Source organism: Malania oleifera, chromosome 1 (assembly GCF_029873635.1).
Source record: "Malania oleifera isolate guangnan ecotype guangnan chromosome 1, ASM2987363v1, whole genome shotgun sequence".
In the NCBI taxonomy this organism is placed as follows: domain Eukaryota; kingdom Viridiplantae; phylum Streptophyta; class Magnoliopsida; order Santalales; family Ximeniaceae; genus Malania; species Malania oleifera.
This window is the reverse complement of record NC_080417.1, coordinates 156,354,236-156,372,846: the sequence shown is the minus strand read 5'-3', so window position 1 is coordinate 156,372,846 and position 18,611 is coordinate 156,354,236. Positions and strand designations below refer to the sequence as shown.

Here is an 18,611-nt window from a genome sequence, read left to right as displayed (position 1 = left end):
TCATACACGTAAAAACACAAGTTTGAGTTTTATGTTGTGAGAGCTTTATGAAGATCATCCCACATGTATTTGGCAGTTCTATGAAACATCACGTCCACAACAGTTCATGGATCCATGCTATTCCACAACCACACAAGCAGCATGTCATTCTCTTTCATCCAATCCTCATAATCCTTCAAGTCTGGACATGGCGGAGAATGCCACGGAGACTTCCCTTTTGTGTTAATATACACTCGTGCCACTTAACAGCACAAGTAAATTGATAAGCTAGCTAGTTTGAGGCTGTGATTTGCACATTAACAGAACAGTATCAGCGGGGGCTTTCTCCACACAGGCTATCAGGACAACCCAAATACACCACAATCCGTCACAAATCAGTAGCAGCAAGGACTGCATAGCAGGACCAGCAGGAACCACACATTAGAGGAAATAAAAGGAACAAAAAAAATGACAACAGGGCACATTACATAACCCAAGAAATCAACACTTCTGAAGCACAGGCTTAGTAATCACCCTCAATCATGGCCAGACAGCAGCTATGAGAAGGCAGCAGCATATTCCAGAAATTATAGCAACCCGAGTACGGGCAGCAGGAAGAAACCATGGAAAATACAGACGCCTGACATGCCTGAAGGTAAATTCAGGCAGGGACAGCACCAATAGCGGCCAAAAAAACAGCCAAAAATTCTTGATTACCGAAGGAACGCTGCAGCAGCAGACCACCAGCAATCCAGCAACACGGTAGTAAACTACCACAAGGGGACCAGCAACAGATGGGATTCTGCACAGCAGCAGCATCCCATGAATGCAAAAGGCATTCAATACTGGATGTACAGAGCCATCTGAGATGATTAAGAGGGCTGATTTGACTCTAAGAACACATCTTATTTAAAGAGAGAGAAACCTAATTCAGGTCAATCAGATTTGAAGGATCTTGTTGCCCTAAGACCATCATACAATTTTTTTTTATAGTAAAAGAAGAATTTCATTTATAGAATAAGAATATATAGCCAGGAGAATAATACATCTCCTTAACATAGTAAGGAAAATACAGATAAAAAACACAAAGAAACAACCTAAAAAACTAAAAACAAGAGAGCAAAAAAACCAACCCATGAACTAAGACTCCAATTAATAAAAACCAATCCATGAACACACACTCCAATAAATAATGCCAATCACACTGAATACCAGAAAAAGCACACCCCCTTAAAATTCCGCTGCCCCACGCACTAAAGAGAAGCCAAACAATGTATCTTTTCCCAAACCAGAAAATGGGACAACTTCTTCCCTTAAACAAAATACACGCATTATGCTCCATCCACAACTCCCAAAAGAGTGCAAAGAAAGCACATTTCCAGAGTGCTGCCCTTTCCTTTTTCCTGCCAGAACCAACGAAAGAAACTGCCAAAAAGTCCTCCAGTGCCTCTGAACTCACCCAACATTTGCCTAAAGACATTAGTTCAGGAAACTAAGATTAGATTAGCAACTTGGAATATAGGCACACTTACGGGTAAAAGCATGGAAATTGTGGATACAATGATCTGAAGAAGAATTAATATAATTTGCCTTCAAGAAATTGATAAATCAGGGTTTAAACTTTGGTACACTGGAAAAGAAAAACATAAGAATGGAGTAGACATTATCATAGACAAAAATTTAAAAATAGCGTTGTGGATGCAACTAGAGTAGGGGATAGAATTATAAAAATCAAGATGGTATTAAGATGAGATACTAAATACCATTAGTGCTTATGCTCCTCAAGTCGGCTTAATAGAAAATCTTAAGAGACAATTTTGGGAAGATATGGATAGTATTATACAAGGCATACCAGGGATTGAGAAAATATTTATAGGACGAGATCTGAACGGACACATTGGAAGAGATAATAAAAATTATGAGAGGATACATAAAGGATATGGATATGGAGACAAAAACGAGTCTGGGGAGATGATCTTAGACTTCGCTATGTCATATGATTTTAGTATAATGAATACTTGCTTTAAGAAGAGAGAAGAACACTTAATAACCTTTAAAAGTGGACAAAATAAAAGTCAAATAGATTTTTTTTAACTAGGAGGGTAGATTGTTTATCAGGCAAGGATTGTAAAGTTATTCCAGGTGAAAGCCTAACCATACAACATAGAGTCTTAGTGTTAGATATATGTATTAAAAAATGGAAGAAAAAGGATAAAATAAACCTATGTAAAAGAACAAGATGGTGGAACCTAAAACAAGAAAATATAATAAAATTTAAACATAAAATGATCAAAGATGATGATTGGACCATAGAAGATGGGATAGATATAAATACTCTTTGGAATAGATTAGCTAACTCTATTAAAAAGATAGCAAAAGAGATTTTAGGTGAATCAAGGGAAAGATTCTTGAATAGCAAAAAGAGTTGGTGGTGGGATAAAGATGTACAAAAAAATCATAAAAACAAAAAAAATTTGGTATAAGACGTGGCAAAAATGTAGAAACAGAGATAACTTTGAAAAATATAAGGAGGCAAGAAAAGATGCAAAAAAAGCCATTAGTGAAGCTAAATATAGATCATTTAATAGTTTGTATGATAGATTGAGTACAAAAGAAGGGGAAAGAGATATATTTAAACTTGCTAAAGCTAGAGGAAGGAAGAGCAAGGACTAAGGAAATGTAAAATGTATAAAAAGTGAGGATGATATTGTCTTGGTTAAGGACGAAGACATTAAAGAAAGATGGCGAAGTTATTTGAGTAAGTTGTTTAATGAAAACCAAATAGAAGGCTTAAACTTAGAATTGTGAGGAAAAGACTAAAAATATAAGATTTATTCGCAAAATTAGAGTTAACGAAGTTAAGTTTGCACTAAAAAAGATGAAAAATAGGAAAGCGATGGGACCAGATAACATCCTAATTGAAGTTCGGAAATGCTTAGGTGATAACGGAATTATTTGGTTAACTAATTTATTTAATACAATTGTAAAAACTAAGAAAATGTCAGATGAATGGAGGAAAAGCACTTTAATGCCTATAAATCAAAATAAAGGAGATATTCAAAATTGTAATAACTATGGTGGAGTTAAACTTATGAGTCATACGATGAAACTATGGGAAAGGGTAGTTGAATAAAGATTAAGGTTAGAAACGAAGATCTCAGAAAATCAATTTGGTTTTTTGCCTGGAGATCTACCATAGAAGCTATTTATCTTTTAAGAAGATTAATGGAAAAGTTTAGAGAAAAGAAGAGGGTTGCATATGATATTTATTGACCTTGAGAAAGCATATGATTGGATACCTAGGAAAGTTTTATGGTGGATTTTAGAAAAAAAGGGTGTATGTAGAAGGTATACCAATGTCATTAAGGATATTTACGATGGAGTAATGACAAGTGTAAGGACTATAGATGGAGAAACTAGAGAATTTCCAGTCACCATAGGTATACATCAAGGATCTGCTTTGAGTCCTTATCTTTTTGCTTTAGTGATGGACCAATTGACTAAGAGTATTCAAAAGGAGGTTCCATGGTGTATGTTATTTGCAGATGATATTGTATTAATTGACGAAACTAGGGACGGAGTAGAGGTTGAGTTAGAATTATGGAGAGAAACTTTGGAATCTAGAAGCTTTAGGATAAGTAGAAATAAGACAGAATATATGAAATGTAATTTTAGTAATGATAGAAGGAATATTGGAGACAAAGTTAAACTTGATGATGAAGAAATAAATAACACTTGTAGATTTCGATACCTTGGATCTATTATGCAAGTTGAAGGAGAAATTGAAGATGATGTAATGCATAGAGTTAAAGCAGGTTGGGTAAAATGGAGAAGTGCTTCAAGTGTGCTATGTAATCGTAGAATACCCTTAAAATTCAAAGGGAAGTTTTATAGGACAGCTATAAGACCAGCTATGCTATATGGATCGGAATGTTGGGCGACGAAGAAACATAATATTCAAAAAGTAAAAGTTACCGAGATGAGAATGCTTAGATGGATGAGTGGTATAACATTGAAAGATAAATTAAGGAATGAACATATTCGTGGTAAGTTAGGTGTAACTCCTATAGAAGATAAGATAAAGGAGGGACGACTCAGATGGTATGAACACTTGCAACGTAGACCACATAGTGCACCTGTGAGGAAGAGTGACTTAGTTACTATGGGGGGCAGTAGAAGGGGTAGGAGTAGACCTAAAATAACTTGGGAGGAGATAGTAAGGATTTAATATCCTTGAATCTATCAAAAGAAATGGTCCAAGATCGCATAAATTGGCAGAAAATGATTCATATAGCCGACCCCACTTAGTGGGACTAAGGCTTGGTTTTGTTGTTGTTGTTGTATAGGAGGAATATTGGAGACAAAGTTAAACTTGATAATGAAAAAATAAATAGCACTTTTAGATTTCGATACCTTGGATATATTATGCAAGCTGAAAGAGAAATTGAAGATGATGTAATGCATAGAGTTAAAGCAAGTTGGGCAAAATGGAGAAGTGCTTCAAGTGTGCTAGTGATCATACAATACCCTTAAAATTGAAAGGGAAGTTTTATAGGACAGCTATAAGACCAACTATGCTATATGAATCGGAATGTTGGGCGACGAAGAAATATAATATCCAAAACGTAAAAGTTGTTGAGATGAGAATGCTCAGATGGATGAGAGGTATAACATTGAAAGATAAATTAAGGAATGAACATATTCGTGGTAGGTTAGGTGTAGCTCCTATAGAAGATAGGGACGACTCAGATGGTATGGACACTTGCAACGTAGGCCACAAAGTGCACCTACGAGGAAGAGTGACTTAGTACTGTGGAGGGTAGTAGAAGGGGTATGTGTAGACCTAAAATAACTTGAGAAGAGATAGTGAGTAAGATTTAATATCCTCGAATCTGTTAAAAGAAATGGCTCATGATCGCATAAATTGGCAGAAAATGATTCATATAGACAACCCCACTTAGTGGGACTAAGGCTTGGTTTTGTTGTTGTTGTTGTTGTTGTTGTTATTGTTGCAACCAACCAGATAAAAGCCTTGATTTTAAAGATGACTTTGGCCTTCTAAATGGATCTATAGAGAGGAAAAGGTACATTAGACCTATTCAGAAAATCATAAAAAGATTTGCAAGAGTAAACCCTTGAAGGATCCAAAGACCAAGACCGACTATCCTCTAGAGAAAAACAACAGTTATTCAACAAGACTAGCAAAGAGGATAGCTCTACCATCTCCCTATGTAAACGATCTACGGAATATGAATAAACAAAACATTTAATGAGGAAAACGCTGCATCTACTGTCAGAGAACGAAAAGAAGAGGAGGAGAGAAGAAGAGAAATAGCAGTCAGCTAGACCTGAAAGTTATGAACTGCCCTCCAGGTTAGTCTTTCTAGTATTAATAGTAAAAAATTAAAAATAAATACAGGGGAGCATAAATATCGTCATACACCTACTAAAATAATATATTCCTTTTGAACCATTGTCTTGATTTTGTGTTTCATTTTTTTTGGCTCGTCTCTGGTTAAAACGATTCCTATCCTTGTCTACATATACTCTTATATCTTTTAATGACATTTCCTTTGCCATTTCATATCCTACACATGTTATAGAACTTTGAGTCTAATTTAAATGAACTTTAAAAAATCCAGTTAGTCTTGCTTTAATAACTTCCATTGAGCCAAACAGCACATAATTGAACCAAAATAAATAAACAAAGAAACAAAATTCCAAGCATACACCTAAAATAAGAAGGAAAAAAATAAATTTTGAATTAAAGCTTCAGCTTTGAATACACAACAGAAAGTCAGAAAGAATATACAAACCCACTTTAGTCTAACCCAGTTTTAATTTGTCTCTATTTTATGAATTTATCCTTGAGTCTTAATTTTGCAATTTCATCTTCTAATCCTTATCCTTCTTTCTCTTGCCCATTCTTTTAAATTTTAATCTTGCTTCAGCTGATTCACTTAATTTTTATTTTCTTTTCTCTCTTTAAGTATTGTGCATTATGAAAAGTAACTCTGTCGTCGCTGATATAATACGGATTATACAGCAACACAAAAAGCAATAAAGCCATAAACCCCCACTTAAATGATCACCATTTGACATGGTTTTTGATCCATAATAGTATAACACAATTAAATAATTCAATATAGAGTAATTTATTTTCCTAACCTTTATTTCTAGTCCCATTTTGGGATTGGCTTATTATCCGCAATTGCTTAAGATGCATAAAATGCTAGATTGATGATCAATTTTTTACATTTAATGCTGTTTTCTAAATTGTAGAATCTGAAGTTCCTACAATTCAATCTTATGATAAGAAAAATTGGCTAACAATTAAAGGTAGGATCCAAACTTTCATGACATTGGGTCTAGGAACCAAGCAACAGGAACTGCAACAAGGATACCATAGACAAATAAAAACCTGAGACAGTTCCAGATTGAATCATAAGGAAGAATAGCAACAAGCTTGCGCTTCCTTTCCTTCTGGGGAGAACCTCGCTTAACCACAGGCAGTTGTTTAATCCCTTTGGCCTCCATTAGCTCCTTGGCAATTGCCAAATCGGTGTCAGGATAACAAGTTAAAAGTCCACGCTCTCGTCCACGATAGCTTATCCCTCGAGTGCAGACGGACGAAACAGGAAATGTGTTCACCTGCAGAACAATCAGGTTTACATATTGTCAGGGCTTGAGACACATTTTTGGCCCACACCTGACAGATTTAAGCTTTTAGGTCAAGTATCAAATCCAAAATGACATTAACCCATGGTTTCCACAGTGTCTTGTTATATTCTTGTTGCACACCTTTATCATCAATTTGTTTAAAATTATGTTATTCCCTACAATGTGACTTATTCATCATTTTGTGCATAGTTGTCAAATTGAAATTCAAATCATGAATCAAAATTGGAATTTAGAGAATTGAGAAAAGATAATAGAATCATAAGACTCTATACAAATTTCCAAAAGCAATTCTAAATGACATGCATATATTGATATATGAACAAGCAAAATAGTAAAATATTTAAATTTTGACAATTAAAAAAAAACATATTTCATGTGTATGCTCTCCCTAAACAAATGAAAAGTAATAGAATGAGTCAAGAAATATTAATTAAAAAAAACGAACTTCATGCTGCTTAAGGAAAGGAATCAAGAAAAAAATAAAAATAAAAATAAAAAATTGAACTTTTGGTGTTTATAAACAATTCAAAAAAATGATATTTTATGCATTTTCTTTTTCAGATTAAAGAGAAAAAAAATATTTATCCTAAAAAATGTTAATAATTGAACAAACTATTACTTAACCAACTTTTGAATCTTAACAACACAACAAAACATGAGTACCACCTTAGCCAACGAGTGTTCCGCCCCTTCTTTATGGCAGAACATTATACTCCAACAGTGAAGCATGGTTTTGTGAAGGCACCATAAGACCTAAAGCTCTATTTTCCCCTCTTTTTTAGCACAAAACTGATGTAGACCAGGAATGGAAGGCAATCGTGTAAAAATAAAGGGAATAAAAAGAAAAAAGAAATGTTGTTTATTAAACTAGTTGGGTCTGTCACAATATGATGGGACCATTGCGTGAGTCGATAGATTCAGATCGATTCATTAGATTCATGAGGTGATTTGATATATTTGGCAACAATTAAATTGTTTTTAGATTCGCTAGTAAGATTTGAATCAACTTGGTGTAGAATTAATACAAATTGTATGAATCAAATCGGAAATTGTAAGATTCTAACTATGATATTGTGCATGTCTCTATGTGCAATCAAGCTGCATGTGCGTGGGTGTATTAAATTCTTAATATACACTGTCAGCCTACCAGCTAACAGCATAAGTTCTTTGGTCAAGTTGGAATGGAATATATTTTATTTCTCTGTGGGTGAAGGGGAGCCTAGACGCAATGGTAAAGTTGTCGCTGTGTGACCTGGAGGTCATGGGTTTTAGGCATGGAAACAGCCTCTTACAAAAAAAATGCAAAGCAAGGTTGCATACTATAGACCCTTCGTGGTCCGCCCCTTCCCGGACCCTGCATATGCAGGAGTTTTGTGCACCAGGATGCCCTTTTTTTTTTAATCATTTCTTTGTGGAGAGCATAGAAATCATCCATCAGTAAAAAGACACATTGACCAAGAGGGGCAACCAACCAAAAGTCTCAAATAAATAGAGATATTTTCTGTAACTATTAAAAGTTAAATACGGGAGCAGTGCACTAGGAGCATATTAACATTTCAGTGGAAAATCAAATCCAACTCGTATATAGAGAGTTATGACTTTACATACATCTGGAAGAGTTAAATCACCCCTAGTAGCATTAGTAGACTTCCTGGACAGACATCGTTTAATGTCACCATTGGTCAGAATTCCCTCCAGAAAATCATCAGCATCAACCACAAGTGCACAATTCTGTTGGCTGTCATGCATATATTTTATTGCATCTTTCAAGGTTATGGCCTGCGAAACCTTTACATAGTTCTTCAACATGGCCTGAGAAACCTGACAACAAAAAATGGCAGAATTACTGTGAAAAATAAATCACAGACGAAGGCATTAAATAACTGAGCATATGCTCTAGGGCAAGGTCTTAAATTTTGATTTTGACTAAAATTTCGAAGCTCCAAAAGTACAGAAATTTCGACGGAAATTTCGATTTTGATGTCAATTCCGATTTCGATTTGAAAAAATAACTGAAAACAGTAGTAAAGCATGGAATTCTTTGTCAAACTTTAGAAATGGTTAACAAACATAATAATATATTACAAGTTAAACTCATCTATGTTGTGTATGAGGTGGAAAAGTTGTAATATAGTATGTGTATCAAACATATTTGTAAGATAATGTACAGTAAACATATTCAGCTAATACAAATGAAATTCATAAATCATTTAAATATTATTATTATTATACAAATAATGATAATTTAGACATAAATGGTTAAATAAAATGCTGTTGTAAGTTTATTTTTTCATATAATTTCAAAAGCATTTGTAATAATATTTTGTTTCAATAAAAATAAATTAAATAAATTAAGAGAGAAATTTCACTTCACTCCTAAATCTCTTCTTTGATTTCCAAGGAAATTTCATGGTATAGTTAAAATTTCGACAAGTTTTGTTGAAATTTCGAGATTTTGATAAATTTCAGGATGATTCGTTGAGATTTCGATGGAAATTATGCAAGACAGAAATCGACTACCATTTCGATCAGGGTGGTGGAAACCAGAAATTTCAATGGCAATTTCGACAATTTCGTGGAAATTTAAGACCATGCTCTAGGGTAACAATGAAAACAACATGCTTCAAATAAGAAAACAAATAGAAAAATGCAGAATCAACGAGGAAAATTAAACCTTTAGATCTTCTAGAAGTGTATCTCCATTAATCACTTCATGGTCAGCAGCATTTTCTAAATCTCTGAGTTCTAAATCATCTTGACCATCAACTTTTCTCCAACTACAGTCATTTATACCTTCAACAGGTGAGAGAAAAGAATATCCTCTTCTCAAGCTCTTTGTCTCAGATGTTTCAGTCTCCTTGACCTGGTTGGTTACAGAGGGAACCCATATTGCTAATCCAACAGCCCCCTGTTTGTACAGTCCACAATAATATGCATCAACTTTTAAAATTATCAACTTCAAGATCATTTCATCTGATCTTCGGAATATCTAGTAATGCAAACAACTAAAGAAATCTATAAATAAAATTCTTAAGATCTTGTTAAGCCACCACAGCCATGCATAATATCATCTCAACAGAGCTATCATAGAATCCCTTCACCCCTTTGAAAACTAGGAGAGAAAAATTGCACTTTCAAAGATATTTCTGTTCCATACCCTGCTTTAAATGATACTACATGTTCACTATCTAGAAATGGTAAAAATGTTGTATCATTCTGAAGCATAAGAAATTTTTTTTATGTACTAAAAATGCAGCAAATCTAATGCATAGGCTAAAATAACAGACATTACTGCAAGAATCATTAATGCCCACGTATGTCTTCAGCAAAAGAAATTGGACAATGAAAAGACATAAGATTATAATTTTTTTTTAACAAAAGAAGAGATTTCATTGATAACAGTAGAATTTATGAAAAGGAGAAAAAAAACTTCTCCCATCAAAATTCTGGAAATAAAAAAAAACTAATGAAACAAAAACTGGAAAAACATAATATTCAAAGCAGGAGATTCCTCTATTCTCACTGAACCTCTGAAAAACTAACTCCCTAATAGCAACCGAACCCAATACACCATAAGGACGTTAGATAATGAACCTTCTACCAAACCAGCTGCCTATTCAACCCTCTCCTTCCTTCTACCAAACCCCTCTAAGAAATAGACAACAATTCCTCCACTGACGCCAGCAGACCCAAGAGATTTCTCCCTTCACACTGAATAAATTATTCTAGATCCTCCAAGCATAGTCAGCGCGTAAAAATAGATGAGGTTCCATTTCAGAATTCAAATAGCATAGCACGCAAATAAGGCCTTCAAAGGTCTCCTGATCTGCAACAAGTTATTAGTGTTGATTTTATTAAGCACAATCAGCCATATGGTGAGCTTTTGCCTTCCAAATAGATGAATATAGGGGAAAACAAGAATTGGAACAGTCAAGAAAAGATTTAGAAGAATACACCCCGAATGATCCAAAACCCAAGACCAAGTATCCCTAGATGATGAAAGATGACAGTAGCTCAATAACGACAAAAAGGATGAAAGTTCCAACAATTCTCTATAGTTTAGAGATCTTTTGAAATGAAAGTTCTATGAAACCAGAGGGCTACCCGAGTCCACCACAAAGAAAGAAATCATACTATCTTGCCCTAAGCTCAAACAAAAGAGACTAAGAAAAGACTAGTCCCCAACCACGGATCTTTCCAAAACCGAATCCGAGGACCCATCTCCACCACAAATTTAATGCAAGGTGTAAAGAAGGGATAAATTTGGGAAATAGATCTCCATGGGCTCTTCAATGACCATCGTAAACGAACATTGATACTCCACCCATTCTCACCCACCCCATACTTGCTTCTAATCACACTATGCCAAAGGGAGTGATCTTCTAGGGGGGAAGACACTACTACAACCACTTAGCTAAAAGGACAATGTTTCTAGACACCAAATTTCCAAGACCCAGCCCTCCCTCCAATTCAGACCTACAAACCTCATCCCACCTTACTAAATGATCCCTAAGACCCCGACTCCGGACCACAAAGAAATCCCTCATGATTTTCTCAATCTTCCTAGCCCTCCCTCCTATTTAGACCTACAAACCTCATCCCACCTTACAAAATGACCTCTAAAACACCTGACTCTGCACCACAAAGAAATCCCTCGTGATTTTCTCAATCTTTGTAGCAATCCTCACTGGAATTCGAAAAATAGACAAATGATATAACAGGATATTAGATAAGGAAGCTTTAGATGAGGGTGATTCTACCTCATAAAGAAAAACGAGCCCCCTTCCAAATGTCAAGCCTCTTAGCCGTTCTCTCCATTACCAGATTCCAGAATTCCACACATCTAGGATTGCCCCCCAACAAACCCCTAGAAAAGTTGAAGGCCACTCTAATAAACCACACCCCACGATAAAAGACCGCTCCCTAACTAAAACAACAATAACATTAATCCTCAAAATTCTCTCAAAGACTTTTGAGGATACCCAGAACACAGCTAAAAGGAGGGTTGTGATCTTCTAAAAATAAAATGGTATCACATACAAACGGAAGATGAGAGACCACCACTCTCTCTCTCCCCACTTCCAATCCTCTCACCATCCCCCTATCCACCATTCTACTCAACATGCCAGCTACTAAGACAAACAGAAAAGGGGAAAGTGGATCACCATGTCTAATGCCTCTCGAAGCCCTAAACTAGGACATAGGTTCCCCATTCACTACTATCAAGAAGCACACATCAGACAAACAACCCTCTAACCACCTGCGCTAATGCTCACTTAAACCCTTTCTCACAAAAATTTTATCCATAAAACTCCAACTAATTCTATCATAGACCTTCTCAAAATCCAATTTAAAAATGGAACCCTCTTCTTCCCCCCATGAAGATCCTCCACCACTTCATTAGCCACCAAAATAGCATCCACAATTTGTCATCCCCCCTCCCCCAAAAAAGGCACTCTAAGCCGTTGAAATAGACTTGTCCAGTACTGCACTCAAATTAAGCTAAAAACGGAACCGAAACCGGACCAAAATAAGCTTCGGTTCAGTTTCTTGATTTTTGGTTTCAGTTCTTACAAATTAAAATTTTTGCCTTTTGGTTTCTAACCCATAACAAAACTGAAAAACCGAATTAATAAATTATAAATAAATACATGAGCTATGATATATATTACATGTCAAAATCTGGTTATACACTAATACATTAGTATATTTTGTCCTCATAATTTAGTTACAATTGTACCTTAATATTAAATCATAATTTCAAGTTTTCATTTTGTGTTCTCATTAAATTTTAGTCCTCACTACACAGGGAGTTCATAAGGGAGTGGGTAAGGTTTTATAGAGGTGGAAAGCTTCCCCACCCATACAAATTTTCAATGTGGGACATCTGGACAAGAAGCTAAGGAAGCACACAATAATTACTGCCTCTGACTGGTTGCAATTGCTCCTCAGTCCCCATCCTAGACCCACAAAGGAATCACATGAAAGGTTCTAGCTTTATTCCCATTCAGTTTGCCCCCTCCTACTCTACATGCACTACATCCTTCTGTGTGGCCTGCAATTCATTCAAAGCAGACCCGGACATGCACACAGGGCAGTAATTAATATTAAAATACTTTTCTTTAGTTAGAAATTTTAAATATTAGGGTTCTGGTTCTGTCAGTCTAAGAACCAAACTGAACTGATGAACCGCACTAATTCTTACGGTGCTAAAACTGTCAGTTACAATTCGATTACAGTTTATTACTTTAGAAAACTGAGTTTTTGATTTGGTTTTCAGTCTAGGTCAAAACCAAACCAAACCAAACCGAACTGAACTGATTACACCCCTAGCTAGAACTTTGGTGATGATGTTTTTTTCTTTTTCTTTTTCCTTTTTTTCCTTATTGACAACATAAGAAGAGTTCTCATTGATAAGAGGAGAATTTACAAAAAGAAGAAAAGGATTTCTTCCATAGAAATTCTGGAAAAATCCAGAAAAAATAAACTAATAAAACAAAAACTATTCAAAGCAGAAGATTCCTCCATTCTCGCTGACCTCCGAAAAACTCTCCCTTAAAACAACCAAAACCAACACACCATAAAGAAGCCAGGTAGCAAACCTTCTCTCAAACCAGCTGCCAATTCAATTTTCTCCCTGAAAAAATCCATGCATTACACTCCAACCATAATCCCCACAACACTGCAAAAATACCGCATTTCCAAAGTGCAACCCTCACCTTCCTTCTACCAAACCCCTCAAAAGAAATAGACAACAATTCCTCCAGCAACTGTGGGCAAACCCAAGAATTCTCCCATAGACATTAGAGACAACTAATAGATCTGAAGTGCTCTGCCTTAATGGATCTAAATTTCTTAGGCAGGAAACTAGAATAATAGGTCTAAAGTCCTCTACCTTAATGGATCTAGATTTCTTAGGCATGATTGTAATAATAGTGGAATTAATGTTCTTGCTCAGCCTCCTGTTCCCATAAAATTCAGCAAAAACTTTAAACAAGTCATCCTTAATAATGTCCCAGCAGTCCTAAAAGAAAGCGAAATTAAAACCATCCGGACCCAGAGCCTTATCCTTGTCCATCCCAAAAACAACCCCCCTCACCTCTCCTCATCAAAAGGTATCTCTAACCAAAGCTCCTCATCTCTAATACTATGAAGGGGATTCTCCCTTTGGTGACTTCTTCAAAACTGTCAAATTTATCCCTATCAATGTTTATTCCAAAATACTCCTTTAACTACCCACAACTATCCCAAAATACCCTTATAATTATGTCAAATTTATCCTTACAACAACTCATAATTATCACAAAATACCCCTATAACTATCTACACTATCCCAAAATGACCTTATACTATTGAATTATTTGTCATTTTCTTTAAAATTCTTTTAAAAGTTTTAAAAAATAGAGAGCCATACGCATATTGTGCGTGCCCATGGCTAGTAGTTAGAAATGGGATTCCACTCTAACCCCTCAACCATCGGTCTCTAAGCTTCCTCTTCGAAATCGAGATTTTTAAAGAAATCAAATATCTCCAAAGCAACCCTATTGGGATTGTTAATAAGCGTCCCCCTCCCCACCTCCAGCTCCCTAATCCCCTTTTTTTTTTGCTAACAAATGAGTTTCATAAATTCAAGGTCTTAAATTTCAATTTCAACTCAAATTTCGAAGCTCCGAAACTACGGAAATTTCGATTTCAATTTCGATTTTAAAAAATAATGAAAATTAGTAGTAAAGCATGGAATTCTTTGTGGAGCTTTAGAAATGGTTAACAAGCATTATAATATAAGTTTTAGGACTAATATATTACAAATTAAATACATCTATGTTTTGTATGAGGTGGAAAAGTTGTAAAATAGTATGTGTATCAAACATATTTCAAAGATAATGTACATTAAACATATTCAGTTAATATAGATGAAATTCATAAATCATTTAAATATTATTTATTATACAAATAATGATAATTTAGACATGAATGGTTAAATAAAATGTTCTATAAGTTTATTTTTTCATATAATTTCAAAAGCACTTGTAATAATCTTTTGTTTCAATAAAATAAATAAATAAATTAAGATAGAAATTTCACTTCACTACTAAATTTCTCATTTGAATTCTGACAAAATTTCATCGTATAGTTAAAATTTCGACAAGTTTCGCTAAAATTTCGAGATTTCAATAAATTTCGGATGATTCACTGAAATTTAGGCGGAAATTATGCAATATGGAAATCGACTGCCATTTCGATTTTGAGGGTGATGGAATCGGAAATTTCGACGAAAATTTAAGACCATACTTTCATTGATAGAATAGGAATGTACAAGAAGGAGAGAGTAAATCATCTCATTTTAAAATTCTGTGTTACCCCAGGAAAATAAAAAAACAAAAAACAAAAAGAACATTAGAAACAACCCAAAAAATCAGCAGGCCCTATCATTTCAACAAGCCAATAACGCGGAAGATCCGAAAAATGCATTCCCCTGAAGTTCCCAATATCCATACACCAAAGAGAAGCCAAAGGTTGAATCTTCTCCCAAACCAATAAAAGAGATAACTTTTTCCCTGTAAAAATGCACACGTTTCATAACTCGAATGGACAGCAAATAAGGCACAAATATGTAACCCCATACCCTTTTTTCCTGCCAAAACCAACAAAATGAATTGTCAAAAACTACACTTTATTTGGACAAACCCAGCATTCCCCAAAATAATTAACTTGTTCCAAATCCTTCAGGCGAAATCACAATATAATAAAAGATGCAAAGCAGTTTCAGAGCAATGAAAACAAAGCACACATACATCTACAAATAGAGCCTTTAACGGTTTTCTAATCTCTAAAAAGTTATTGATGTTGATCCTAATCAAATTTTTCCTCATCTTTCCATTAGCAAGCCTATGGAAGAAACCAGTATTACAATCACCTTCTCCGCCCCATTTGAATTTAGTTTTTTACCTCCCTTAAAAATCACCTCTTCCAGCTCATTCTTTAGAGAGATCCTTCTAGCCTCCTCACTCTCTGAGAGATTTGTCCCCTCTTCCTTTTTATCCAAAGATTCCAACTCACCTAGGATTCTAGATTTTCTAAGTCTAAGATCACCAAACACCTCCTTATTTCAAAATTTTAGCTTAAGATGTTTCAATTTCCTCATAAACCTAAAACCTTCCCAAAACCCCCCTCCTGTATCCTCTCCCCATGAGCTTCTCACTAATGGCTTAAAGGAGGCATGATACAACCACACATTCTCAAAACTAAAAGGAGTAGGACCCAATCCACCCTACTTGATTCTAGCAAAATGGTGAAGTGATCAGAAGTAGATCTCAGAAGAATAGTTTTGAGAGAGATTAGAGAAATCCACCCTCCCAATCACTACAAAACAGGAACATATCCAATCTACTAGCCACTGCCCTAACACACCCACCATTTTCGTCCCCTAAAAATCTCACCACGTTAAAATCCTCACCCAGAAATAAGAGGATAAATAAACCATGCCACCTGCATACATTAATGAGGACCTAAACCATTATCAAGAAAAACAATGAAAGAATTACCATGAGAGGAAGCAATATCCTGTAATCTTTTGTCAGTTCAAACAAAAGTAGCACTGATGTCAAGGGTACTGAGCAAACTGAAGCTAATGTAGCAGCCATCCCAACCTGCATTGAATATTTGGAAAGATTTACATCAATTTATATCAGCCGAAAATCACCTTGAGCAATGGGGAGATAATTAAGATAAAATAATTACCCCTAAAGTTAAACTTGAGTCTATAACAAAAAGAAAGCTTTACCAGTGCATATGCCTGCGGCTGGGCAACAGCAGCATTTCCCGGAATTGCTGAATTGATAAGTTCTGCAGCTGAACCCCCAAATACAGCACCAACAGCAGCACCAATCATCAAACTTGGTGCATAAAGACCACCTACGAGCCCAGATCCCTTGCATAGAGCCGTTGCCACAACTTTGGCAGCAGCTAGTTGAGCTAACAGCCAAATACCAGGTGCTGAAGCACTCTTTCCAGTATGTAAGATTTCTTCAACATTGGTGAAACCCCAATATAATATTCCAGGATATTTGAGAGCTATTATCCCAGCTCCTAAACCTCCTAAAGCAGGGCACACAACTGCAGGAAGGCCAAATTTTTCCTTGATAAACTCAAATGATTTGCTGTACCAAGTCACCAAGCGAGTGAAGGCAACACTTACTACCCCACAAAGCATACCCAATATCAGGTATAGAGGTAGTTCTGCAAGACAATGATGACATTTACTTTAAAATCAAGACAAACATTAATCCAACCATGTGACAAAACAAATTCATTAATTTTTCAAAGTAATGGCAGCATAGGTCAAGCGCATAGTAATGCACCAGGAAATATAAGCAGATTCAAAATTTCCAAGCCCAAAAGTGTACGGGATCTTGGCATTATGAATGTTGTTGAACAAAGGCATGCCTTTGCTATCAAATTTCTTTGGCCAATATGTAACTCTATAAATCTTCTTTGGATAAGCTGGTTATCTGCATATACGCTGAAGAGAAGTATACGGGCAGTTTCCTACCCTAAGTAGTATTCCAGCTTGGGTGAGGATCTTAAAAGTAAGGGGAAAGGTGCAGCATGTTTTAACATTGGGCATGGAGGGCATACTTCTCTATTTTTTGATAATTGGACCACTTATTAAGAAGTATGGTCTTGGTTTGCACAGGGAGTTTTCCTTGCCTTTAAAAGAAACTGTTTCCTCCATCATAACAGAGATTGATTCAAATTGGCCAAGGAGAATTTCAAATTCCATAGGGACATAAAGGAATCAATTTTTTCCCATCTTAACCCTCATAAATCTGACACCATTACTCTTGCTGGGGTAAATCATTCCATACTCTATCTTTCAGATGCTTGGGAGGCTGTAAGAATTAAGTCTAGTGCTGTTGAATAGAGCAATGCCATTTGGTTCAAGCACTAAATTCCCAGATTTGCTGTTATAGTCTGGTTAGCAGCAGGGAACAGATTGCAAATTCTGGACAGAATGAAATAGACGGAAGGATCACAATTCGCTCAGGCCTCAACTGTGTTTTATGTGGAAAGGATAATGAAAGTAGAGAACCTTGAGGAATGTAGTTTTGTCCACCTCTTTTCCACTCCTTTTTCACCTAAGCTCAGGGCAGGATGAGTCGATTTCTTCTTTTGTTGTTGATTCATTGCCTTTTTGGGATTTCCACTTCTGCAGATTGCTAAATGATAGGGAGATGGGAGAGATATCCTCTTTGCTAGTCTTTTTGAATAACTGTTGTTTTTCTTTAGAGGAGGATTGGCGGTCTTGGTCTCTGAATCCTTCAGGGGTTTATTCATGTAAATTTTTTCGTGATTTTTTGAATAGGTCGAACTTTCTTTCCTGCTCTATAGTTCAATTTGGAAGGCCAAAGTCCTCTTTAAAATTAAGGCTTTTATCTGGTTGGTTGCATTTGATAGAATTAATACCAATAACTTGCTGCAGGTTAGGAGACCTCTGAAGGCTGTATCTCCAGGCATTTGTGTACTCTGCTTTAATTGTTCAGAATCATCATTCTGTTCAATCATCATGACTATGCTTCGAATGTTTGGAATAAGCTATTTGGTATTTTAGGTGAATGTTGGGTGAGTTTTAAGACAGCAGAGGATTTTTTGGCAGTGACTTTTGCTGGATTTGGCAGGAAAAGGAAAGGGCAGCTCTTCGGAAATGTGCTTTTTTTGCAGTTTTTTGAGGCTGTGGATGGAGCATAATCATGCGTTTTTCTAAAGAAGAAGTCGGCTCAGGTGCTGGTTTGGGAAAAGATACATTATTTGGCTTCTCTTTGGTGTGTGAGACATGGGAATTTTAAGGGGGAAATCTTTCCTGATATTCAGCACGAAAGAATCCAGCACACTGAGTAAAAGAGTAAACTCACCAACCCCTCTTTCTTTACTTCAAAAGAAATGAAAATCCC

At 35.7% G+C, this 18,611-nt stretch overlaps 1 protein-coding gene across 2 annotated transcripts in view; it reads right to left on the bottom strand.

Annotated features, from left to right (window-relative positions):
• Positions 1-18,611, bottom strand: part of LOC131168511 (chloride channel protein CLC-f) — a 107,172-nt gene that overhangs the window by 19,613 nt on the left and 68,948 nt on the right. For both annotated transcript variants that reach the window (XR_009140319.1, XM_058128003.1), the window contains exons 4-8: positions 16,445-16,899; positions 16,206-16,310; positions 9,335-9,568; positions 8,269-8,481; positions 6,401-6,630 (exon numbers count right to left, since the gene is read on the bottom strand). Coding sequence is in view for 1 of the 2 variants with exons in the window: in XM_058128003.1 (XP_057983986.1) it covers positions 6,401-6,630; positions 8,269-8,481; positions 9,335-9,568; positions 16,206-16,310; positions 16,445-16,899 (1,237 nt within the window). In the remaining variant the exon portion in view is untranslated. The remainder of the gene's footprint in view (positions 1-6,400; positions 6,631-8,268; positions 8,482-9,334; positions 9,569-16,205; positions 16,311-16,444; positions 16,900-18,611) is intronic.